Genomic DNA, 24,576 nt, shown 5'->3' on the forward strand with positions numbered 1-24,576 from the left:
TGAGCAATGAGTCCCATGCTGAGGCTGTGGAAGGAAAGGACAGAGACCAGCGGCAGTGGGGGTGAAACCTATCCTAAGCTGGGCCCTGGAGGAAAGGGGGATTGGGTTTACTGTTAGAGGGGTTGGGGAGGCAGTGGCAGAAAAAGTGAGCACTGGAGCAACCAGGGTCTGGGCAGTGGGAATGGGGGGGAGGGTGTACAGAAAGGAGGAGCCTGGGGGACCCTCTGGGCCGGGCCAGGTCCCCTGGATGGACTTAACCTTCCTCCTTCTGTGGCCACCCCAGGAGCCCAGAGCACCTGCTCATCTCAGGCCCTCCCAGTCCCAAGCCACTTCAGAGCCCCCGTCTTCACTCCAATTGCTCTGATTAGAGGAGCAAAAACAAGCCAGGTGTTACCAGGAAATGGTCTAATTAGCACTTACTGCTGACGATTTCTTTCTTTCTTTTTTTTTTCTTTTTAAAACCCTGGGCATTTTTTATTCGCTAATCATCTCTCAGTTCAACCAGCACAGAGCTGCACGCGATTTACCTTTTGATGTTCACAGAAGAGAACTCTTGAATTTCAAAGAGCCGGCAGGGATTTGGGGGAATCGCATCCAGAAGCTGCAGCCTTAATCAAACCTCATTAGAGTGTATTCTTCAGGCAGGTTTTCCCGCTTTCCGCCTCCGCCTTCTTCTCACCCTCCCTCTCTGATTAGAGTGTAGGGTGGTGGGTTTGTGTGTGTTTTCTTTGGGTTGGTGATCACGGTGAGGTGAGGGTCTCCTCCCACCACCTCCTGTCCCTCCCTGTCCCCACCTTCCAGCAGGACTCAGGGCTTGGTGCAGGGGTTCCTCTCTACACTAGTTGCCATGGTGAGAATTAAGGCTTCATAAATAAAGTAGCTCCAGGCAAAGTTCTCCTCCTGGAGAGTCTCTGATCCTGCTTAGAATGGGCAACTCACCAGAAATGGGGCTCATGATGGTCCTGTGGGGAGGAGGGATGCACACAGTGCCTCTGCCAGCCCCCATCTGAACCCCCAGCTCACACACGTGGGGCTGTGGGCATCCCAGGGTGAAAGGTGCAGCCCAGGAATGTTTCTGAGGACCTGTATAATGGAGTGCTCAGGAGAAGCAGGATCCAGACACCTCAGTCAGGTCCAAGACCGAGTGAACGTGAAAACCCAGCCTTGCCCTGTGGGTACAGATGTACAGCACAGGGGGGTAAACGGAGTCAATTCAGAAATCAGTATTGACACATGAAATAGCAGCAATTGCTGCTTTGTGCTGGACCTTATGCTAAATGCTTTAGAAACCATTTCTCCTTGAATTCTCTCAGCAGTTGTGTAAAGTAGGTCCTCTATTATTATCCCCATTTTCCAGATGGGTCTACTTACCGCATAAACTTGCCCAAGATTGTACAGCTTAGAGTAAGTAGCTCCTAGACCACAGCTTCCGGAGGGCAGGGCTCACCTCTCTTTTGTTCCATATAATATACCCAGCACCAAACATGTAATAGGCGGGCACTTAACTCCCCTGGAGGGCACGGTTCAGGGCCAGGGCTGTGTGCTGGACTCTGGCGACACAGGGAGCACCTTGACAATCTGCCCCCAGGGATGTGATCGTCCAGAGGGGCAGCCAAACCAGCCTCAGAATCGGCAGCAGCGGTGCACACCGCAGGAAGTTTCAGGTACAGACTGCTGTGAGATCCCGGAGGAGGAAGCAATCAGTTCTCACTAAGTAGACTGGAAAACTGTTAGAGAGGAAGCGACATTTCAACTGGTCCTTGTGGCAGAGCAGGGGCATTTCCAGCGGCTCCTGGTTATGAATGAACAGGGTGTCTCCGGATATCAGCGCTGGGTGTGAGGAGGCTGGCAGCGGGGGCTGTCTCCAGATTGTGAGAAGCCTTGAGGAGCATGCTGAGGGTTTGGGGTATAAAACCTGGGGAGCCACTGTAGGGGGTTGTTGACTTATTTATTTTTGCTGCTGAGGAAATTCACACAATCAGAGGTCAGATCTGTGTTTCAGAAAGCTCATTCTGGAGGCTACAGGCAGATAACCTGGGCAGGTCAAGGCTCCTGCAAAAAAAATGGGCAAAAGAGGTTGAATCAGGATAGAGGTATAAGAGGCGTGAGTGGTCTGAGTGACATGTTCAAGTAACGACCAGCAAGTAACTGTCGCTGATTTGATGTGGGGATTCAGGGAGAGGGAGGGTCATGGATCTGGGCCTCCGTGCCAGGTGGGGGTGCCATGCAGTGAGGAAAAGCAGGGTTGAAGCTCACAGGGGAGCAGTGACTGGACCAGCCCTTTGGCTGCTCTGAGTATTCACTCCTCAAATGCACTGATGTCTGTTGGAGGCTTGGGTTAATGCGCATATTTACCACTAGAAGTCATAATGATTTTTCTTCTTTGCATCTCACAGTGTATTGAACCGCACCCCTTTGAATCTGATCCAGGAAATCATCTTAGTGGACGACTTCAGCAATGACCGTGAGTAGCACAGTTCACTTGCTGTGTAGACACAAATGTTCCCAGCGCCTGAGTAACACGTAGAGACCAGGGCACTGGTTCTCTGGGGACAGAGGGAAGTCAAGGTTGTAGTAGATACAGAAAACTTTGAGTGTCCGTGCAGAACTCAAGAAGTAGATAAACCTTACATTTCGAAACAATTTGTTGGGCTCTCTGCTGTGAATCTTTGAATACCTTAGCCAGTAAACTTAGCAGATCCTTGGCTGGATTGGTGTGTATGTGTGTGCACATGCATGTGCTTTACTCTCCCCTAACCTCCATTCCTGGGGGCAAAGGGAAAGGAACTGAAGCTTCAAAGGACTGACCCCAGGACCCAGAGCCCAGAAGCAGTTTACATCACTAGAGATTCGTGACTCACAAGCTGCAATAATCTGCTCACCTGAGCCGAGGCTGAAACATACTCTCCCTTTCATTCCCACCAGAGCACTGGCTGGGCTCTGTGTTTGGGACTCCATGTGGACATTCTGTCACCTGGCCATGACCCAGTGAGCAGCTGCCTTCCAGCCCTCCCAACTGCTCACCACCATTTCTTAGGCATCCTATCAAAGAACCTGGATGCCACCCAATTCACACTCCGACTCAACTTTCCCCAGGAAAAGCATGCAGGTGTTTTCAAACATCTGTGTGTTGAGTCTGACAGGCACTATATTCGTAGAAGCATTGCTAGACTTCAAGAAGTAATGGTGGTGCTGGCTTCTTTTCTGAGAGCTGTCATCCCAGAGACCTGGGTATGGCTCCAGGCAGTCAGCCACATCCAGGCAATGGCCACTGGGGACAGCTCCAAATTCTAGGAGGTGGAGTCTATTCCCACCAGTGTTGATGCTGGAAGCTAGGCATGGAGGTGGGGCTGCTGCAGGAAGGCTGGGAGCGCATACCCATGAGCCATGGAAGCTTGGAACCTTGGAAGCAATGCATAGTGGGTTGTACATCACATCCACAGTAATGAGATCAGCTCTGACTCCTGAAACTCAGTGATCTGATCTCCCTTCCCTGGTGAGGAAGGCGTTGGAGGTGGGGAGACACTCATCCTGCTGGAAGGTAGCCTGGTACAGAAGCTGAAGGAGAGAATGCTGTTGGATTCACTTCAAAGTGCAATAGTTTATAGCTATTATATTGTATGTAGCCTGGCTTCAGGTCCTAGACGTGTCACTCACTCATTGTCTATGTGTCTTGCATAAATTATTAACATCAGTGTGCCCCAGTTGCCTTGACTATAAAATGGAGATAATAATAATATATACAGTTTATGTAAAGAGTAAATGTTAACGCATTCGGAGGGCTTAGAACAGGGAAACCATCTGAGTCTTTGCTGTCACACTGCAGAGTCCAGAGCTAAGCAGAACTAAGGTTCGTAAATCAGTGAAGCAAAACCAGAATGGTGGGATCATGATCTGGAGTTCAGAGCCAAGAAACGGACAGAGCAGGCAGGCAAGCTAGAGGACAGTGCAAGGAGAATGCTGAAGACGGGTCTCTTGCCCATCCTGGCACATTCCTACATGGTAGAGTGTTAGGTCAGCTCTGTGTGATGGGATGCACTGGGCAGATCCCTTGATCAACAGTGTCTTCTGTATTATGAGTGCATATTTTGAAAGGAAATTCCAAAATTCACCTTATCCATTCTCTGGCCTCCCAGCAGGGTTTTTATGAGACCCCCACGAGAGTGAATAGGCCTCTTATCTCCTGCATTTAATGAGCCCTAGAAAAGGAGAAATGTCCCCAGATGACCATACCAAGGATTCCCATCTGGAAGTGTTTTCCAGCAAGACATAGGTGCTACTGTGTGACTGACATGCTCCCAAGAGGCCCCTTTGAGGCCCCTTTGCAGGAACTTGGCCATGTGGTATAGTGAGAGGGGTAGTCAGTCAGCACCTTCCAAAGCCCAGAAGCACCCCAGAGTCAGGACAGAGCTCTGCAGCTGGGAGTAGGGTGGGAGGCAGGCTGCCTTACAGGCTCTTCAGGTTCACTGCTCACCCAGGACACTCACTCCTGTGACCTTTTGTCTTCTCAGCTGATGACTGCAAACAGCTCATCCGGTTACCCAAGGTGAAATGCTTACGCAATAACCAACGGCAAGGTAGGTCTGCGCGTCTGGGTGGGGCAGTAGGGTGTGAATGTGGGGCATGGGGGTGTGGGGTGCATTTGGGTGTGTACTCAGTTTTCGGGGACTATTGTGTGGCTCCTCTGTGGGCTTGCTGGAAGATGGAGTGATGGGGCACCCACTTGGCCTTTGTCCCTACTTCAGGGCTGGTCCGGTCCCGGATCCGGGGTGCTGATGTTGCCCAGGGCTCCACTCTGACGTTCCTCGACAGCCACTGTGAGGTGAACAGGGACTGGCTCCAGCCCCTGCTGCACAGAGTCAAAGAGGTGAGTGAGGAGCAGAGGGGATTCCATGACCCCCACTTTCTCCGGGTTCTCTCAAGCTCACTACTTCACATGTGCCCCCCAGTCCCTCTGTGAAGTGGGCAGGACAGATTGCCGTCCCCATTTTATAGATGGAGAAACTGAGGTAGAGCAGCCTGCCCAGGGTCACCTGGCTGGCAGTGGTGTAGCAAAGCCTGGGACCGGTTCTTTGTATGACACTGTCACACACAGCAGGCCTGCAAGTGGGGCTGCCAGCAGTGGCTGGTGCGTGCCACACACAGCTTCACGGGCAAGGAAACTGCCCAGAACCAGTTCTCCAAGATGACAGAAGGTTTTGGTAAAGGGAGTCCTGCTGAGTGCCTTTTGTGAAAAGGAGGCAACAGAATTAACCAGGCCTTGTCACCCAATTCCTGAGGGTTCTGTCTTAATGTCCACCCACTCATCACTCCCACCCAAAGGCAAGCAGGTGGGCTGGATGCTAAGAAACCCAAATTCTTCGCCTCTGTCTGCCCTTAAATGACTCTGGAATTCTGCATGCATCTTCTCTCCTTGTCTCAGTTCTTCCTCTGAGAGTGAGACAAAATTTAAAATTTTTCCCATCTCATTATCTTATATTCCCAAAGCCCACCACTCCCTCCTGATGTGCAGGAGGCTGTGTGTTGTACGTGCAGAGGAATTGGCATTTGTGCAGTGCGTTTTCTCCCCGAGTTGTTGACTCCTACAGCTGCTCTGTGAAGTACGAGCTCGGCTCTTTTCATACATCCACTTCCCAGAGGACACAGTCCTGGGGCGATACTCCCTAGCTGCTGTCTCCAGTGCCAGGACCCTCAATGCTGTCTCCACATCTTCCTACCAGTCGCTGTGGTTTTTAACTTCTTACTTCTCACAATAGCTGCTTGGCTCCTACCTGCAAAATGATGCTGTTCAGAGGATGAAAGTTTTGGGCTGTGAGAACTGCTCAGAGAACTAGGAAATCCTTACCAACTTTGTTCATCCCAACGAGAGAACCTGGGTGGGCTTGCAGAGTTTTCCCATGTGGGCCTCGATGGTACAACCCACCCCGTGACCTGTGTCCCTGAGATTGGGAGTGCTCGAACGCTTAGTGCTGTTTAGGGAAGTGCCCTCCCCTTTCTGACATAGTCCCGCTGAGGAGGTCTGGATTGAGAAACAGCGGGGTTATAAACAGACTGTTCCTTTGAGGGGCTTTACCAAATCCTCCCCTGGCCCTATGCTCCATTGGCAACCACAGCTCACCTGCTCAGCTGCTCCTCCCTGAACATGCCCCCTGCTCCATCTCTGAGCAAGTCCTTCCTGCCCCTGGAAGCCCTACCTCTCCTCTCCACAATCCCCTTTCCCTTCAGGATGCTGCCCAGGTCTCCTCACCTCCAGGAAGCCTTTCCCGACTGTGTGGCCTGCTGGGAATCACATCTGGCAGCAATTGCCCACTTGGCCCCACAGTTTCTTTTTCTGGGTTTAGTTCTCTGTCCCTGCTAACAGGTTACAAACTCAATGGGGACGCTAGTCACCAACTTGTGATCACTGTACCTGTCATGGAGGAAAATACTCAGTGTGCAGAAATGATAATAATGAAGCTTAGTTGCAGTGGGGTGGTGATAAGGTTGGAATCTGAGGAAATCAGGCCATAGAGTTGTGAGGGAGAGTTGGAATAGGCCATATGAAATGAATCCATACCTGGAAGCTCTGGGAACCCTGTTCAGGAGTTTTAGGGAAGCTTTGTTACATTCATTTCCTAGGCATGATCGATTAAATCATGGTAAACTCAGTCTGCAGGCCCTCTTCCTTCCCTGGGGGTGGGGGGATGCTGAGGGGCGGCGGGTGGGGCGGAAAGTTCCAGCACTCTAATTACAAGGTTGGTTTGTCCAGTAACCAGGCTCCATCCTCATTAGCGTAAACCCAGGTTGACTGAAAATGGCTTATGATGAATAATGAAAGTCCCACACACACACCCCTCAGGAAATCCCCAGGATTTTAGAAGCTCTGCGATGCACTAGAAACAAAGTCCAAGTGTGTATTTCTTATTGTACCCCAACATCACACTCTCGGCCACGTTCAGTTTGTCCACCCACCCACCGATGGACCCTGGGGTCATCCCCACCTCTGTGCTGTTGTGACCAGTGCCGAAGCAAACATTGTGTCCAAGTTTTCCTTTGAGTCCCTGCTCTCAGTTCTTTGGAGTATAAACCAGAGTGGAATTGCCAGGTCATGCAGTAATTCAGTGTTTGAGTTGTGGGAACCCGGGCCGATGTGTCCCTGCAGCATGTGCCAGGGGGCCTTGCTGTCCTGAGACAGCCTTAACGAATCTGCGAGGCCCTTTTGCTCCCCATGGCTCTCAGGCCACCGCAGAAGCCCTCTCTGAAAAGTGCTTGTCTCTGCATCCCTGTCTAGCCTCACCAGGTCAGGGAAGCTTCTGTCTTCCCTCGTGTCAGTACAGCCTGCCCCCCAGCATTCTTCCTATAGGAACCATTTGGCTCCAAGTCAGAGCTCAGCTCCCCAGGCTGAGCTCCTGGTCCCCCCTAAAGCTGTCATAGCAGAACTTGGTCAGACAAACCTGGACAGTGGTCCTGCTCTGTCCCTTCCACGGTGGCAGCAGCACCCGTGAGCTACACAGGTTTCCACCAGACCCTGACTCCTGATGAGGATCCATTCTGCTGAGACATCCCCTTTGGGACAGGGAGTGAGGGCACGTCCCAGGCTGTTTCCAGTGTCTTTGTATGTGTCCGGTCTCAGCATAAAGCATGATTTGATCTTGTGAGTGGAAGTGGAAATTTTAAGCTGTAATTGAAGTTTGGGATTTTCAAAAATAGAAAGAGATAAGAAAGAGGCCGAGCTTGGGCTGTCAGCAGCTGTCCTCAGCTGGTGTTTTCCGCGCGGAGGGCTTCTCTGTTTCCCTGCTCTTCCCTTTAGTTCCTTTGATACTTGAAACAAGTACCAAGTTGGTGTTCCCTCTTTATCTACGTATTTCTTTAGTAGGAAAAAATGATTGTAAGAAATTTCAATCCCTGTAGCACTTGGTAAATTTTTATAAATAATGGCTTACCTAGGCTTCAAAGCCCTTTCTTGTGCTTTCCTCTCTTGTTCCTTCCAAAAGCCCTGTTAAGGAGGCAGGATAGTTCTGTAAACAATTCGTCTTCATTTTATGATGAAGAAACAGAGTTCCTCGGCATGTGCTGCTTTGCTCAAGGTCACATATATTCTAGTTGGCAGAACGGAACAGGAACCCCAGTCTCCTATCACAGCATCATCTGGAGGACCCCCTCCTGCTCCCCACACCTCCCTCCAGGCTAGCCTGGAGACCCCATTGTAATCCTCTGCTCACCTGTGCCCCACCTTCCCTGGCCTGTGAGGTCTTACTTGAGTAGTCTTTGTACCTACTCAGTTCCTAAACCACAGTAGGTGCTTAGTAATGCTGATTGACAAGTAAGTGAATGAGCATCTCTTGAAACTTTCTGATTGTCCATTCACAATGTGGCTTTAATTACATGAATGGAGAAAGGAGAAGAATGACGGCAGGAGTGGTTGATGGCCATTGGCTGGCACATTGAGCCTCTATCATTGCTGGGTGGGGGGATGGGGCTTGGATTTGTGTGGGGTGCTGGGGAGAAGAGGGAGTGTAGTCCTGGATCTGTCAGGGAGTCCACCAGCTGCTTGCTTGAGCCTGCTGTGGGCCTAGCCTTAAAAATACAGTCTCCGGAGCATGAAGGTAGGGACCTGTGGTGGATCTGGGTATCTCTATGGAGACGCCTCCATCCCTGAGCCTACAGGAGGAGAAGCCATCTTTCTCAGCTGTCAGTGACCCACCTGCTTTGCTACCAGCTACTGACACACTGCTCAGAGGGAGTTCATAGCCTCTTTTATTGAGCACCTGCTGCCCACCTGGCTCTGGGCTGGGGCTGAGGGATACAGAAGTGGAGTAGAGCCTGAACCCCTGGGTCACTCAGAGAGGTTTGTGACCTGCTTTGACAGGTCATTATAAAGTCCCCCGCAGCCCCTTTTCAAGGTCAGGTCTCCCTTAGCCCTTAGCCCTGAATATCCCTCTCTACTTCTCTGGTCTCCATGACTCTGAAACAAGCAGGCACCACAGCCAAGTTGTGGCAGGAATGATGGAAAGAAAGACGCCCTCAGAACTTATAGGAAGAGTGTGCCAGAGCCCAAAGCAGTCCAGGAGACAGAGCCCCTGGGTGGCTCTTGGGCAAGCCTGTGGCCGAGGTATGCAACCAGCTTTTTATTGTGCATTTTGGCTTCCAAGTATTGAGGAAAGATTATTTTTAAAAAACCAGAACTGCAGTTTGAGGGTCCCCAAGACCACCCTCAGGTTCAATGATTCACTAAAAGAACTCAGAACTTAGCAAAGCTGTTACACTCACGGTTACTGTTTATCACAGCAACTGTATACAGATTAAAATCGGCAGTGCCGAGAGGTGCATAGGGAGAGTTCAGGCACAGCTTCCATTGTCCTCTCCCAGTGGTGTGGCACAGACAGCACTTACCTTCCCAGCCAGGATGTGGAGCAACACACATTGAGTATTAGAAGCCCACCCAAGCCTTGGTGTCCAGGTTTCTTATTGGGGGTTAGTCACACAGACATTGCTGACTACCCCCATGGTCTCCAGGACTCTTCAGAGGTCAAGTTGAGTTGGTATCCCATGGCCCAAGGGCCTCACCATAAATCACATTGTTACCATAGACTGTCTGGTTTGGCCCAAGGCTCCCAGGTAAACAGAGATGCTCTTAAAGGCAGGACATTCCTAGGGCTTAGAAGTTCCCTCAAAAGCTGACAAGGACTCAACATACCTTTGGGGAAGTTAATCCTTCACTGGACAGAGGTCTATAGAAGGACTTAGTGAAGCTGCAAGGTACAAATCTCGGCAAGCAAAGGCAAAACGAGAACTATGTCAGACTCACAGAAGGTCAGGCTGTGAGCCTCTGAGAACATTTCAGAATTCAGGTCGCAGGAATGTCTTTGGGCCTGTGTCCATGTGTAGGTATTTGTAGAGATGGCTGTGTGTGCGCACACTCACGCACACACACACAACGGCAGTGCCTGAGGAGCCCCGAGAACTGTGGCAGCTGAGCAGGCGCTGTGCTGACTGTGAGGAAGCATCTGTGTACATCTCAGAGGTAGAAGCAATGCACTGACAATGTGCATTTCTTTCCATTTGGGCCGCTTGGCTTCCAAGGTACCTTGTCACTGTCAGGATGAGTCACATGTGGAAGCTGAGGGCTGTATTAAGTCTGTGAACGTAAAAGCAGGCATTCAGTGAATCTGAGCTTAAAATAAGACGACAGCCTCATTTGGGAAAGAGATTGAACCAGGAAATTAAATGGCTACAAGGAGAATAGAGGGTGCTGGCTATGCTGGACAGGAGTGGAAGGGTGGGGGATCAGAAGAGTGGTCCTGCTGCTCTGTCCAGACCTGCCCACTCCCCCAGGCTGCCCACTCCCTCAGATTGCCTGCTCCCCCAGACCTGCCCGCTGCCCCAGGCTGCTTGATGCCATGTAGCTCAGGAGTCTCTGTGTTCACACCTTATTAACACTGCACACAGGGGCCTGGTTTCCCCTCCTGGACACCAGGCCTGTGGTGTTCACCCAGAGTTGGAAAACACTTTACAAGTATATGCAGTGCCTTGATGACCCCTCAGAACTGGTGAATTCATCTCGCATATTTTGGAAATGTTTCTTGGATGACTGATGCCTATAGACGGTCTGCAATGAGTCTGGAAAATGAGATATAGGTCTGTATTCGAAGGTCTTGGATGCCAGGCTAAGGCGTTTGAACCTTATCTTGGAGGCAGTTCAAGTGTTTAGCTGTTGAGCTGGAGAGTGAGATTTGTACATCAGAAAGATGCCTTTGTCAGCCCCCCATGGAATGAAAGGGGAAAGGATGAGACGGGGTGGGGAGGAACCCATTGCAGATCTCCAGGTGTGAAGGCAATGGAGAGACAGGATACACTCAGAGGAGTGGTTTTAGAATTAGAGTCAGCAGGATCCATCTGGATGATGGGCAGAGGTGAAGCTTCTTAATTCAGTGCTGGGAGGAAGGGGGATGTGTGGTGGTTCTGCTAACAGACATAGGAAACTGAGGGAAAGGAGCACGTTTGGGGAGAAGATATGAAGGCACCACTGAAAGGCTATGTGAAATCCACATGGAGATGGCCAGTGGCAGACTGACCTGAATCTGGAAGTGAGGAGAGAAGTCAGGGCTGGAGGCCGGATTTGTGAGCATCACACATGACAACTGAAGTTAGGAATCTCCAGAGATGGCTCTGCATCAACTTGCCTATCAACGTAAGAATAGGATGGAAATTCTGCAAGATTCCCCCTGTGGGTGTTGTCTTTGGCTTTGCTTCTTGCAGGCTGAGGTCACCTTCCTGGCTGACTGTGACTTCTGCCTCCTAAGAGCCTGCTGATGGTGCAGGACTTCTGGGCCCCCTTCTCCCTGAGTCCCCCTTTCTCAGTGTACAGTCCTCTCCAGCCAGCCCCCGCTATGTCCCCACTGTGCTTAGCTGGGCCCTGTGGCTGAGAAGGCCCCCAGGAGTGACAGAAGGGATCTTAACCTTTTAGGTATCACAACTGGAGAGGTCACAGCATCCAGTGCCCCATTTTATAATGAAAAAATTGAGATCCAGAGATGAAAGTGCTTGGCCAAGGCCACAAAACCAGTCTCTAGCATTATGGCTGAGACCCTAGCAAGCTCCCTGACTCCCTGCCTGGCTGAGACACCACAGCCTGAACATGGAGCCTGTTGTTTTGCAGGATTACACTCGGGTGGTGTGCCCTGTGATTGACATCATCAACCTGGACAATTTCAACTACATCGAGTCAGCCACAGAGCTCAGAGGGGGTGAGTCGGGGAATGCCTGCTCCCCAGCAAGGACTTCCTTTTTCTCCTCTTCTTCTCATTGCTTTAAGGGGGAAAGTGGAGAAAAGTCTCTTGATGGTTTGGAATGTCCAGCCCTGCATCCTGTAATGTCAGTAGCTCCAGCATGGCCCTTCCCACTGAGACAGAACAGAATGGCCAGGGGATGGGGCAGGGCACCCCCAGAGCTCTGGTGCCAGCATGGAGCTTGTTCCAGGACCTTAGCATATGAGGACAGCAAGGCCTCTGGCTGTGAGGCCCCAGTTGTTCTGACACCTCAGCCCTGGTGCCATGTGCTGGCTCCTAAGGCCTACTGGAGGTGTGGAGGTGACTGACCTCTTCCCAGACCTCCTGCCTACACCTTCCCAAGGCTCCTGAGGCACCTGGGCAAGGACCACATCCATAACTGCCGTCTTGTCCCCACATGGGCTCAGTCAAATCTGACTCTTTATCATGTGTCATGATGCCCTTTATCCCTAACCCCACCCAGCAGAGAAGCCTTAGAGAGGCAGCAAGAGGTGGAGAAAGAGAAGGAGCTATGGAAGGGGAATCAGACAGCCCTGCTCCTGATTGGCCTGGTGCGGCCTGTTGTCCCTGGGGCCAGCTGCCCAGGGGGCATTTGCAGGCTGAGGTCACCTTCCTGGCTGACTGTGACTTCTGCCTCCTAAGAGCCTGCTGATGGTCTAGGAAAGGGACAGAGAGAGTAAGCTCTGCAGGTACATCCAAGAGACCCAAGTCAGCCGAGTGGGTGCTATGTTCTAGGGTTTGACTGGAGCCTTCACTTCCAGTGGGAGCAGCTCTCTGCAGAGCAGAAGGCTCGGCGCCTGGACCCCACTGAGCCCATCAGGTAAGTCAGGGCAGGGGTGGGTGAGCAGATCATCACCACTCGGCCCTTCCCACTGTCACGTGGCATAGGAGGCCACATTAGATGCTCAAAAGATTGGGCAGGGACAAAAAGAATCCTTTGTTAGACCAGCTCCACTTTGCCCATATTTAGGAGGTTTCTGTCTTCAGGCAGACTTCGGAGGGGATGGGACCTGGTGGGGACTGTGCTGAAGAGGTGCCTAGCGCCATACACCCACTCACACACCATGATGCACTTATGCTTCCTGCTCAATGCTGGAGGTTCCCAGATGGTCCCATTTGAGCCTGTGACAAGGGCAAATGGCTCCTTAGGGTCAGGAGCAGAGCCCCCAGGTCTTGCATGTCAGTATTGAGCCCAAGATGGTCAAGTCAGCCATTGCCGTAAATGGGGCTGATTTCAAGGCATGGCCACTGCTACTTAACTAACAAACCGGTCTACTCTGTTGTGTGCAAGAACATGATGGTGGCATCAGCTGTGGGCTGCCTTGGCATTGCTGTCAAAGCTTTGTCCTGTTCTGCATCTTCTCTGCCAGCCCCTGTTGTCACTCATAGCACATGGTTGCAAGATGGCTGCCTCAGGGCCTATCTCAGGGCTCAGCACAGAATAGATCATAGGGGTCCCCCTAGTGAGGAAGCCTGCAGCCACAGCATCAAGAGTGTGGCCTGGATGTTCCTGTCTAAGACTGGATGGTAAACACATCCCAGACCTGTTGGGAATCTCCTTTGTCTTGAGAGATGCCAAGAGGGGACTTGGAGCCACATGGCATTCTAGATAATGCCCTTTATTTTTAAAGGGAGAGTAGAACCTTCTTCCCATCCTGAGCACCATGCTGCACACATCAGCTGCTCAGTCCCTGCCAGTGGCACCTGTGGCAGCAGTGGACCAGGTCAGGGATGAGGCGGTGGGGGTGCAGCTGCCTCTAGGTTTTCCCTTTGCCATCCCAGCCATGGGATTCTTGGGGAAGTTTCTCTCCTTGTGGGAATACTTCTGCTCATCAGACAGCAAGTGCCCCCCAGGATTAGATCAGTTCTCAGGGAATAGCAGGGTGTAGTGGCATCAGGAGCCCCAGGACCTGCTCTCTGTCACCTAACTATTTGATACAGGAGAAAACTCCCTTTGTCCTCTGGACCTGCTGAATGAGGAGCCAGGTGCCCAGGGGCTCGCCCACGTACCCCAGCTGTTGATTCTTCCAGAAACACGTCCTTATACTTTCAGGATTATTTAATTGGCCTCTGCCACCCCTGTCCTTTCCAAGTGGCTTCTCCGGCATCTCTTTCAGCTAGCAAAGGTAGGGGAGGTTAGGGTGGGACCCCAAGAAAAGGAGTGAAGATGAGGATGTATGAGTTGGCTAGGGCTGCTGCAGCGAAGCACTGCAGACCAAGTGCCTTAGCAACAGAAATGCATTGTCTCTCAGTTCTGGAGGCTGGAAGTCCAAAATCAGGGTGTCAGCAGGGTCAGTGCCTTCCAAGAGCTGTGCCAGACCTCTCTCCTTGGCTTACAGATGGCCATCTTCTCTGTGCCTCTTCCCATCATCTCTGTACATGCCTGTCTCCTGGTATAAGGACACTAGCCATGTCAGATTAGGGTCCACCCTCATGACCTCATTTTAACTTAACTCTGTAAAGACCCTCTCTCCAAATAAGGTCACATTCTGAGGCACTGGAGGGTAGGACCCCAACATATTTTTTTAGGTAGACATAAACCATGGCAGAGCAGTAAATAAGAAAGAAAAGGGAGAGAGCCTATTCTCGAGAAATGGCTGGTGCTGTGAATAGGTCCTGCTTCAGCTGTTCTTGGCCTGGTCAGTGGCCCACTGCCCCTGCTCCCAAGAGAGCCCATGGCAGAGGTTGGGGAGGCTCCCCAGGCCTCCAGAACAGCCAGGGTTCTGGGTGAGTCCTGGTCCCCACCAGGAGGTGTGCTGATGAGTGAATTAGCCTGTCTGCGAGGTCGGGAGGTTTACAATCAAAAGGAAAATCCCTGGGACATGTTCTTATTTTAGGTAAATGGAAAATCTATTGGCAGCAGCAATGGGAAGAAAATGGCCTTGAGTTCTGGACTGCCAGGGTGGAGTGTGACAGTGGTCCCCCTCGCGTAACTGATCCTCCCTCTTTCCTTGCATATGCACAGGACTCCGATCATAGCTGGAGGGCTCTTCGTGATGGACAAATCCTGGTTCAATTACCTGGGGAAATATGATATGGACATGGACATCTGGGGTGGGGAGAACTTTGGTGAGTGTCTATGTCCTGGGGCACAGGTGGGGACCTCCATGTCCTTGGACCACATGTGCTGGGATGAGGGCCAGAGAGATGGAGAATCGGTCACTCCTTTGGAGAAAGAGCCTAGGGGGAAACCAGAGGAATAGTTGGTGGGGGGATGGAGGTAACAAGGGGTTTCTCCTCAGGACTGCATAGACGCTGAGGACCGGGAAGCCAACCCAGACACCATTAGGGGGAAGTTGAGATGCAAAAGCTAGGAAGACTAAAGAGGAATGCCGATTCCACAGGCCAGAGGCAGGCTTAAGCTTAGAGCACAGAACTTGGAAATTTGGAGGGGCAGAAGACTGGAGATAAAGAGGATGGAGAGCCGGATTGACAGTTAACATCTGGGTAACATCTGTTGGCTGCTCTCTGCATATAGCACTCAGCGCTGGGCCAGTGAGGAGGGTCTGTGTGATGGCTACAGAAACCCCAGGGCATCTTGCCCTTACCCTTTAGTGACAGAGAAGAGGGTGGGGGCAGAGGGGCTGGGTTACAGGTTACAGAATGGTGCAAACAGCCAGGTGTGGTCACTGTGGCATAGGGCTGCAGTTTGCAGCTTGGGGAGAAAGAGCAGTCAGAGACCCATTCTGTCTAGCTGATGACACTCAGTGACCTCCAGTTGTCCGTGTGTCAAAAGCATCACGCAGAGTTGCTTCTCAGGGTTGCCATGGAAACCCATTGAGGTAATCCGTCTACCTCTCGGCACCATCAGGCACAAGTTTCTTTTCCTCTTCCTCCCAGCAGGTGAGACCTAGAGATGGCTAGGATATCAGCTGCATGAGAGCAGGGGCTTGGGTCTGTTTGGTGCACAGCTGTCTCCAGTGCTGAGTATAGGGCCTGCCCCGAAGGAGGCTTCAGTGACTTTTTGTTGAATAAACCACAGGAAAGGAAGAAGAGCCTTGGAGTGCAGGGGCCCCTTTTTCTCCTTTGGCACTGGGTAGCACATTTCGCCAAGGCTCCCTGAGCAGAGGTGCAGCCAGGAGGATGAGTGATCTGTGGGGCTCCTGCTGGCATTTGAAGTAATTCCGTGCATTGTCCTCTGCCATTGTTTTCTCCTGTCCCTGCCTCCAGAGTGTTTTATGGCTTTCTTCCCCCAGTCACTAGGAGTTATTTCCCAGAAATTTATGGCCGCTGGCCTGACCCACAGCATCTGTTCTCCCAAACTGGGCAGTGTACAGAAATGCATCAGAAAAGTCCATCTCCTGCCATCTGGGGGCCGGATTGGAAGCCAGGCAAAGCAGGAAGACTGCAGCATCACCAACCAACTGACTGCCCTTCCTGGAGCCCAGGCCTCAACATGACGGGGATCTTGGGGTCATTTTGAGGTTCATCTGCCTGCCACAGCCCTGGAAAACTTGGAGCCACATGGACTTCGGAGTTCTCAAGGGGACGAGATTTCTCTCTCTCGATCACACGTCCCTATGTTCACAGTACTTGGGATCCTTCGGGATGTGCTCTTACCTTTCCTCCCAACCATCAGGTGATGCTTCCTGCGGCACTTTGGATAGACAGCAGTCATCGGTCTCTGCTCAAATGCTACTTAGGGTGATGTGTTTGCTGCTTCACAGTAACATGTTCTGCTGCTGAGAATTTCTGTGTTGAATTTTCTAAGTCGAAGTGCCTCTCCGTCTAACTGCTGTCTGTTGGAGCTTGTTCTGCCCTCTTGAACCTTAGAAAGTGAGTGTGACCCTTCTTCCACATGACAGTCACCTTTGGATTCTGGCAGCACATTATTTGTAACGACCTCACATTCTGGTCCGACCTACCAGTACCTTCTCTTTACAGCAGTGTCGGCACACATCTGCTCAAATCAAGTGGCAATCTCACCTCCTCTGGAAGAAGTGAGGGGCTTCTGAGGAACTATGGAAGAGACATTTTTAAATTGTCACAAAACTTTTTAAACCACAAAAGAAGGTCTGCTGACAGCTATCACAGGAGCTCTTTGCGTGCTCCCATCTCAGTGTCCCATTATATTATACCCAGCACTTTGAAAGCCATTTCTGGATGTTTTTTGTCTTGGCATTTTATATGCCAGATAATGCTATGCTTTTCCAATGGTGGAGATACCATGTGGACAGCACGTGAGAATGGCAGGGCACCTAAGTACTAAAGGTGGGAATTTAGAAAAGTCCTCACAGGATGGGGTGACAATCAGGGTTTGATGAGGCTGGAAAGAGACATTTCAGCTGCCCAGGAGAGATGGCGCTGAGAGGCAGAGGAAGCTGTGTGTCAGAGGGAAGGAATTCCTGCTCCAGGGTGCCCATGAGGGGCCTCCCCATGGCCCAGCTCACCAAGTCCCGAGGGTCTGCTGCCCTCAGCATCGCTCCTGCCCACCCCCCACTGTCCATCCCAGTGCTCTCCTCAGTGGTTGTCCACTGCCATTCTGCTTACGCCCCTCAAAGCTGTCCTCCCACACTCCTGCCCGAGTGCTCTCTCTGAATACAGATCTCTCCCTGACCTGGCAGCCACCAGCGGCTGCTTTTTACCCTAAGAACAAGGTCCATGCTCCTCAGCTGAGTGCCTCTTGGCCTTGCCACTTCTCCAGGCCTGCCTGAACTTCCTGCACTGCCCAGCCACGCCAACCCTCTGCCATCAGCCTCCATTCCCCCAGGTGCTGATTCTGCTGCAGACCACAGCTCTGGGGCCACCTCACCCGGGACACGTTCCCCGCCTGCTCTGCACCTGCTAGACTGGGAGCAAGGCAGGAACATTCATCCAACTTCCCAGCCTCGAGGCCTGGAACACGGGAAACCTCTGGCTAAGTGTGTCTAGAAGCAAGGGGCTGACTGGGAAGGGGATTCAGGGTGGGAAAGGCAACTTACATCCAATCTCTGAGGCTCCCTTTGCAATAGATCTCGTTGCATTAAATGGAGCCCATGGGGAATAACAACAGTTAGTAAAGGTGGTGTTATTCCTTTGGTTTCCAAGAAATGGGATTTCTGTGTGTTCCAGTTGTGTTTGCCTATGTTGCTTTGACTTTATATCGCAGCACAAAAACCCATGAGATTATTGGAAAAGGCTCTGGCCAGGTGACCATGACCAGCCTCAGTGCGCACTGCCCCCCATCGGCACTGGCTCACTTTCACTGCTGCAGGCAGCCTCAGCGGCCTGTGAAAGCCGACCCCCCCCCCCCCGCCCCCACCCTCGCTGACCTGGTGCCATCATTCGCACAAAGTGTTTCTAAAATAAGCTGAATAGTTTTGATAATTACATCTGCAGTTCAGCCTATAAGCAGGCTTTAGGGAAATGTGGCTTTTAGCCTTTTTTTCGCAAAAGTTGTTTTGCATTAAAATTGGATGGTTAAACTCCAATTTGCATAACACAGGATGTCTGTAATATACCTAAAATATCTACTCACTTGGAGCTACATCTCACTTTTACCTTTTGGTCTTTAGAGATAAAGGGAAGCTTTTGCCTAGTAAGAAGACTCTCAGTGTGTGTGTGGCTGTGTGTGTAGAGAGTGTGGCAGGAAGTGTGCATTTCCAAAATGGAAGCCTTGGCACACAAATGCAGGTAGAGTATGAGATTCCTGGCTTTAGAATAGCAATTTCCCAATTATAGCAGATACAGAAGGTAGTGCTGAGAAAAAAGAGGACATGGGACCCAGAGAGGGGCCATCACCACTGCCCACCACCACCCACCATCCCCAGAATGTAGTCAGGTACTTCAAGCCATGTGAGCCTGGCATACACACATGTGAACACGCGTAATGGAATCAGAGAGGCCTGAGTGTGAATCCTGTCATCTTTGCTGGCTGTGTGTCAAATAACTTGGGAGAGTTATTTCACCTCACTGAGCCTGTTTCCAAGGCTTTTAAGTGGAGACAGTGATCCCTGTGGTAGAAAGAATGGCCTTCCCAAAAGATATGTACCCCCTAATCTCTGTGTTGAAGAAAAAAAATTATTAAGGCTTGTTGAAATGGTAAGGGAAGACTTTATTCATAATAGATGTCAAGACCGTAGCAACTGGGGAGAGAGGTGAGGCTCAACTGTGAATGCAGCAGGAATAAATGGGGATTTCAAGCCAAAGAGCAGGGTAGGGTGGAGTGGAGGCGTGTGGATGGGAAGTTTGCTAAGAGAGCCATCAAGGATGGGGGGATTCTTGCTAACCTGACCTAAGGATTCTTGCTAGGGTAATTGGATATCAAGGATGGAGGGTTCTCTAAATTGGCCCAGCAGAATTCTTGCTAAAACTGGGTGGTGTAGGTTCCATAAGAACAGGAGCCAAGGTGGAGGCCTAGTTGGGCAGAGGGCTTAGAGAGGTCTGATGAAAGTTCGTTCAAGGACAGCATCTTATCACCTAGAGCCTGTCAGGATGCTACCATACATGGCAAAAGGGGTATTGCAGGTGTGATCCAGGCTACTAAATCAGTGGCCTAGAATTGGGAGATTATCCTGGATTATCCAGGGGGCCCAGTCTAATCACAGGAGCCCTTAAAGGCAGAGCACTTTGTCCAGCTCGAGTCAGAAGAGTTGGAGCAGAAGGAGAAGTCAGACTGGTATCATGAAAGGCTCTGGACTGGTTTAGAGATGGAGGGGACAGAGTGGATGTAGCTTAAGAGGCCCCTGGCCTATAGGCAGCCAGGAAAAGGAGCCTCAGCCCCACAACCACAAGGGGCTGAGCTCAGTGCAAACAACCTGAATGAGCTTGAAATGGATTCCAAATCCTCTTCAGAGCTGCCAGAAAGGATTGTGATCCTGCTGATGCTTTGATTTGGGCCTCGTGAGACCGTCAGCAGAGGCCCCAAGAACACTCAGTCCTGTTTGTGTGGTCATCTGTCGCGGCAGCAACAGAAGTGATTCCACTCCTATGTCAGGGGGCTGACCTGAAGATTCATTAGATAACACGCGGTGCCTCCCCTGCAGGCTCTGTGTGAGCAGCGCTTGTTAGCAGAGCAGCACGTCTGACCTGCTAGAACAGCTTGTCCCTCAGACTTTCTCATGCGACCTCACCCTTTCCACACACGGTGGCCCAGGAAGAGGGAAATGCCTCTTCTGAGAAGAGCATGGACAGCAGAGCTCAGGCAGGCCACTCTCTGTTCCTTGTCTGGGCTGCTGCACGAACCTGCCCCCAGGTGACATCCCTCGGCGTGCTCCTGCAAATCCCAGGCCTGGTCAAGTCCTAGCAGACAGGACCCTGGTGGTCCCTTCCCACAGAGATTACAGACAGGGAAGGGCGCCGCCTTGGCCTTTGCAGCCGTATGGCCGTGGCAGGCCTGTGGTTACTGTTCGTTCAGAAGCTGGGGGCCTGGATGCGGTGTGATTGTCCCAGGTGTGTGAGAGTTTTGCTCACACTTAAGGCTGTCTTTTGTGGGCTCATAAGATTACTTCTGCTCAAGTCCACATACTCATTAAAAAATAATAACTTCTGGACTGAGGAGGCCTTGAGAACTTAAAGATTATTGAAAGGAAGGGTCCCTGTTGCCACATTTCCCTGTGTGAACTTAGAACAATGGCCAGGTGTCTGTCTTTTCTGCCCATCACTGTCCACTCTACTCCCTTTGTTCTCAGTCGTTTGCAACAAAGTGGTCAAAGGTCGAATGGCTGATGCTGCTGTGTATGCAGTATATGTCTGTATACAACACAGGAGGCACCACTTAACACAGGGCCCGTTGCATTCATTGGAACCCATGCCTCATGCTCCTTTGCCTTTGTTTAGAAACCAGGCTACAACATGAAATTAGAACCTTGATCACGGTAGCCTAGGAGTGGCTTATGAATTGCTTTGGTTTGGTTTTGGGGAGATAGCTGTCCCCTCTCCTTGAATTCCTGTCCACCAGCCAGGGGCTTGGCAGGGAGACATTGGCTCTGACGGAGGGTGAGGTGGGGTGGCCTGTGAGTCCTGGGAAAACCACCAGCGGGAGGGTGAGACAGAAGGCGAGAGGTGGGAATGCAGGGTGAAGAGGGCCATCTGCTCTCAAGTATGAAGCTGAAGTTTAGAGGAAGTAAGAAAACAGTGCCCCGAGTGAGGATGGAATAATTACACATCTGCCTGCCTGCAATTCAGAGTGGATTTGAGCTGCATGCCATTCATCGCCAGGGAGCTTGCACTGGCGCTGACTCAGCAAAAAAAAAACACCACAACTCCCCCTTCCCCCAGACTCCCCTCATGGTTTGTTTGCTCCATGCTCCTTCACTGAGAAAGGGATGGCTTTGCAGGAGCTGCAGACGTGGAGGTGGAGAGCGGGGTCCACGCTGTCCCTGGAAGGCCTGCTGCCTCCCACCTCAGTCTACAGCAGTTCTGACCTGTGAGTCCCCACTGCATGGGGCCTCAGGATGGCAGGACTTTCCCCAGAGCACCAGCAGATACTCTGTGAGGACAATTATTCTTACAGTCAGTGGTGTAGATAAACGTAGGGCAACTCTAAGTCCTTGATATTAAATATTCCACCCTGTAGTGCCTGACATAGTACCTGTACAGACCCTGTGTAGTCCCTCTGTGTAGTACCCGTACATGCCTGGATTGTACTTATACAGAGTTCCCATAAAATACCTGTACGCAGTACCTGTACATTAATATGCACACTCCAAGCTGCATCACCGGGCTGCCTCAACTCTGGCAGCAGCCCAGCGGTGTGAGTCATGCCACGCATCTCAGATCATCTCAGTTACAACAATCTGGGCTCCAGAGCAGAGATGCTGTTACCACTTGGGCTGAGGCTCCTATCAGCCAGCCTGCAGGAGAACTACGGCACTTGTCAGGACTGGATGAATGAGTAGACGAGGAAGACGGGTGACAGCTCGTTAATTTGTGAGTACCCTGACGTAGGTATCTCTGTACCCAGGAAGACAAGGAGGAGGAAGAATGGGGGAGAGGAGGCAGGCTGCAGGAGGGTAGGGATGGGGTAGAAGAGGTGCTGTGCCTGCTGGTGCCCGGCACCCTTTGGCAGAGCAGCAGGCAGCCACTGGAGCTGGGGCTGATAGGGTGGAGGTCAGTCCTCAGCATCACGTGACTCTGGGGGCCAGCTGAGGAAGCAGTGTCAGGAAGACACTCAAAAAGACAGAGCCTTGGGGTAAAGAATGCCAGAAGACCAGAAGGAAGGTGGAGAAGGATCAAGGTCAAGTGACTGCTCTCCAAGGTGGTGATCTGTGCCTGACTGTGGCGAGGGCAGGGTGTCAGTAGATTCTGAGAGAAGCAAAATGTGGGGCAAAGGGAGCACAGGGAAAGAGACAGGTTGCCAGGGCACAGGGTGGGGGTGGGATGGAGGCGGAGTTGGAGGGATTCCTTTGCAAATGAGGAGGGACATATGTCTCACTTGAATACATGGAAAGGAAGAGATCATTGCCAAAATATAGGCAGATTTTTGAAAGAAAGCTGGTACAAACTTTGTAGGTTATATCTAGTCAGCCAGGCCTCCTTTTCTAGTTGTGAAGGATGCGAGGGTTTCCTTTTTAGGATCTGGAGCAGACCAGGTTTTGAGATTCCAGAGAGAAGTTGATTGGAGCAGAGTAGAACGTATATCTGCCTAAGACTAAATTCACACGTGTTCCAACACAGTCCCATGGACCTACCCCTTCAACCCTTCTGTGCCCTCAACACAACGGGGAGAGATGGATGTTGGCAGTTGGCAAAGCTCTCTCACTGCTCCGTGTCACAGACACCAGGCTGGAGCAAGTGATCCCAATAGTGACCCTTCAAAAGCCAACTGTAACATAGACCTTTATGGGGAAGTCTCAGAATTAAGCCCACAAATTCAAGAGCCTCTCGTGGAAGAAGAAGGAAGTTGGAAGTGAGCACAGGTGGGCAGTGCCATTGGTGTCTGTGTTCTAAAGAGACCGGCTTCTGTGGCATGTCTCATCACAGCTGTCACTTATCTTTTGATTGCATTTAAGAGTTTTTGCAGTATGCTCAAAATTCTATTTCATTTGATGTCAACAGCAATCCTATGGAGTATTTTTATGATCTTCATTTGATATTTGAGGAAACCCAGCCTCAGTGAGGTCAAGCAGGTTTCCTAAGGGACGCGGCTGGTAGCTTTCTGCAGACTCAACAACTGCTGACCCCAGAGCCAAGCACTTCCTGTTTCTTCTCACTCCATGTTCTTGCCATCACTTGGCAGCAACCTTGAGAAGTCCTTTGTTCAGTCTAGTGCACATGTTGTCCCCACTCTGAGGGAAATCTGAGCTTCCTGGGAATAAGCTGTAGCCTGTTCGGGACAGCATCTGGGTAGGCAAAGGGGCAGGTGTGGAGAAGGTGGCATCGGGGTTAGTGTCAAGGAAGCCTTGCCTATGACTGAGTGGCCTTTCCAAGGACACATGGCAGGAGTCAGCCGGGGCCAGGTAAAGGGAATCTGAGGCCAGGTGAGTGAGCGAGCAGGTGAGGATCAGGATGAAGAAATTACATCCAGACACCTGCTTGGAGAGAATGAAGGGAGATGGAACAGAAAGTGGAGGGACAATGGATGAGAAGGGACACATGGTGAAGGAACCCAGAGAGGTGGGCCTAAGTGCTGGAGGGTGCAGGGCACGTGTGTGGTGAGAAGGCACTAGAATTCTCATTCCCTGTCCTGGACACTAGACATGCTTCCACATGGCCCTCCCAGGAGCAGTCACCCATCAGAGTGGATTTTTCCTGAGCTAGCCTACCCTCTTTATACCTGAGCTTGACTGCAGAAGCATGAATGGAGCAAGAATTCCCAGATGGGAAGCTGGCTTTTCCCACCAGTGGCATACCCAGTGTCCGGGAGGTGGGCAGCATGCCTTCGGTGTAGTCAGTAAGGGGTACACTGTCTGTAGAGAAGTTAGATGCAATAACAAAACTGCCTAAAAGTCATTCAGCAATTCTAAACCATGGCAGCGATACAATTCCTCCACCATCTGATTCCACTGCTTCCTTCTGGGGCAGAACCACAACTTCCTGCCTTCTAGTAAGCAGGCCCAGGGGAGAAATGTATCGTCAGCCCGATCCCAGCACCTCTGCTAACTCCACCCCACCCACTTCCCTGAGGTCCCTGCAGCAGCAGCCAGCCAGGAAGAAATGGGTATGTGAGCAAAATTCCCACCCAGGGAGCAACCCCAGCAACACCTCTGAGGCTTCCATGACATTCTGTGGCTGCTCTCAGCTCTTGGGTGCAGCTCAGCCTTTCTCCTCCCTAGCAATGATGCAGGTGCCCTCACGGAAGGGTGGCGTAGCAGTCTGGGTGTTGGGAGGTGCTCTCCTGGGCACCTGTCCAGGCACCTCCTGGGAATTTGGTCCTCTGTTGCAACCAACTCTGGCCTGGTGGTTTGCACACCTGTCAGAATGCAAAACTCGCTATCTCCACAACAGCCAAGTACTTCAGTCTAGGCCTTGACTGGCAGAAAGTTCTCCCATATTCTCAAAGGGAAATTCTTTCCCCCACAGTCCTGGTTCTAACCCTCTGGGTCATATGAATAAGTCTAATCCATCTTCCACACTGAAACCTTCCATATGTCCAAAGCAGCTCTCTGGTGGCCCCAAGGCTTCTGTTTTCCAGGCTAAGCCTCCCTCCACATCTCCCCCACCATGCTGGCCTGGAATGTGTTCCTCCATAAGGGGAGGGGACAGGCAGGTGCTCATTTAGATTTGTGCTCCTCCATGCCAGCCACTGTTCCCATATTAATGCATTACCACCTCTCAGGTGGAAACTATTAGCATTCCCATTTGTGGATGGGGAAACTGAGGTTGCTCAGCCAGTGGAGCACATGGCCTGTGGAGTTGGCACTTAACCCCCAAGCCCAGGCCGGGTGCA

General features: G+C 51.4%; 1 protein-coding gene across 3 annotated transcripts in view; it reads left to right on the top strand.

The window, feature by feature from the left end:
• Positions 1-24,576, top strand: part of GALNT14 (polypeptide N-acetylgalactosaminyltransferase 14) — a 214,723-nt gene that overhangs the window by 172,070 nt on the left and 18,077 nt on the right. For all 3 annotated transcript variants that reach the window (XM_037009398.2, XM_037009399.2, XM_037009401.2), the window contains exons 4-9: positions 2,397-2,464; positions 4,512-4,577; positions 4,746-4,867; positions 11,639-11,726; positions 12,504-12,588; positions 14,734-14,837. In XM_037009398.2, the coding sequence (XP_036865293.1) occupies positions 2,397-2,464; positions 4,512-4,577; positions 4,746-4,867; positions 11,639-11,726; positions 12,504-12,588; positions 14,734-14,837 (533 nt within the window). The remainder of the gene's footprint in view (positions 1-2,396; positions 2,465-4,511; positions 4,578-4,745; positions 4,868-11,638; positions 11,727-12,503; positions 12,589-14,733; positions 14,838-24,576) is intronic.

This window comes from Manis javanica, chromosome 1 (assembly GCF_040802235.1).
Source record: "Manis javanica isolate MJ-LG chromosome 1, MJ_LKY, whole genome shotgun sequence".
Taxonomy (NCBI): Eukaryota; Metazoa; Chordata; class Mammalia; order Pholidota; family Manidae; genus Manis; species Manis javanica.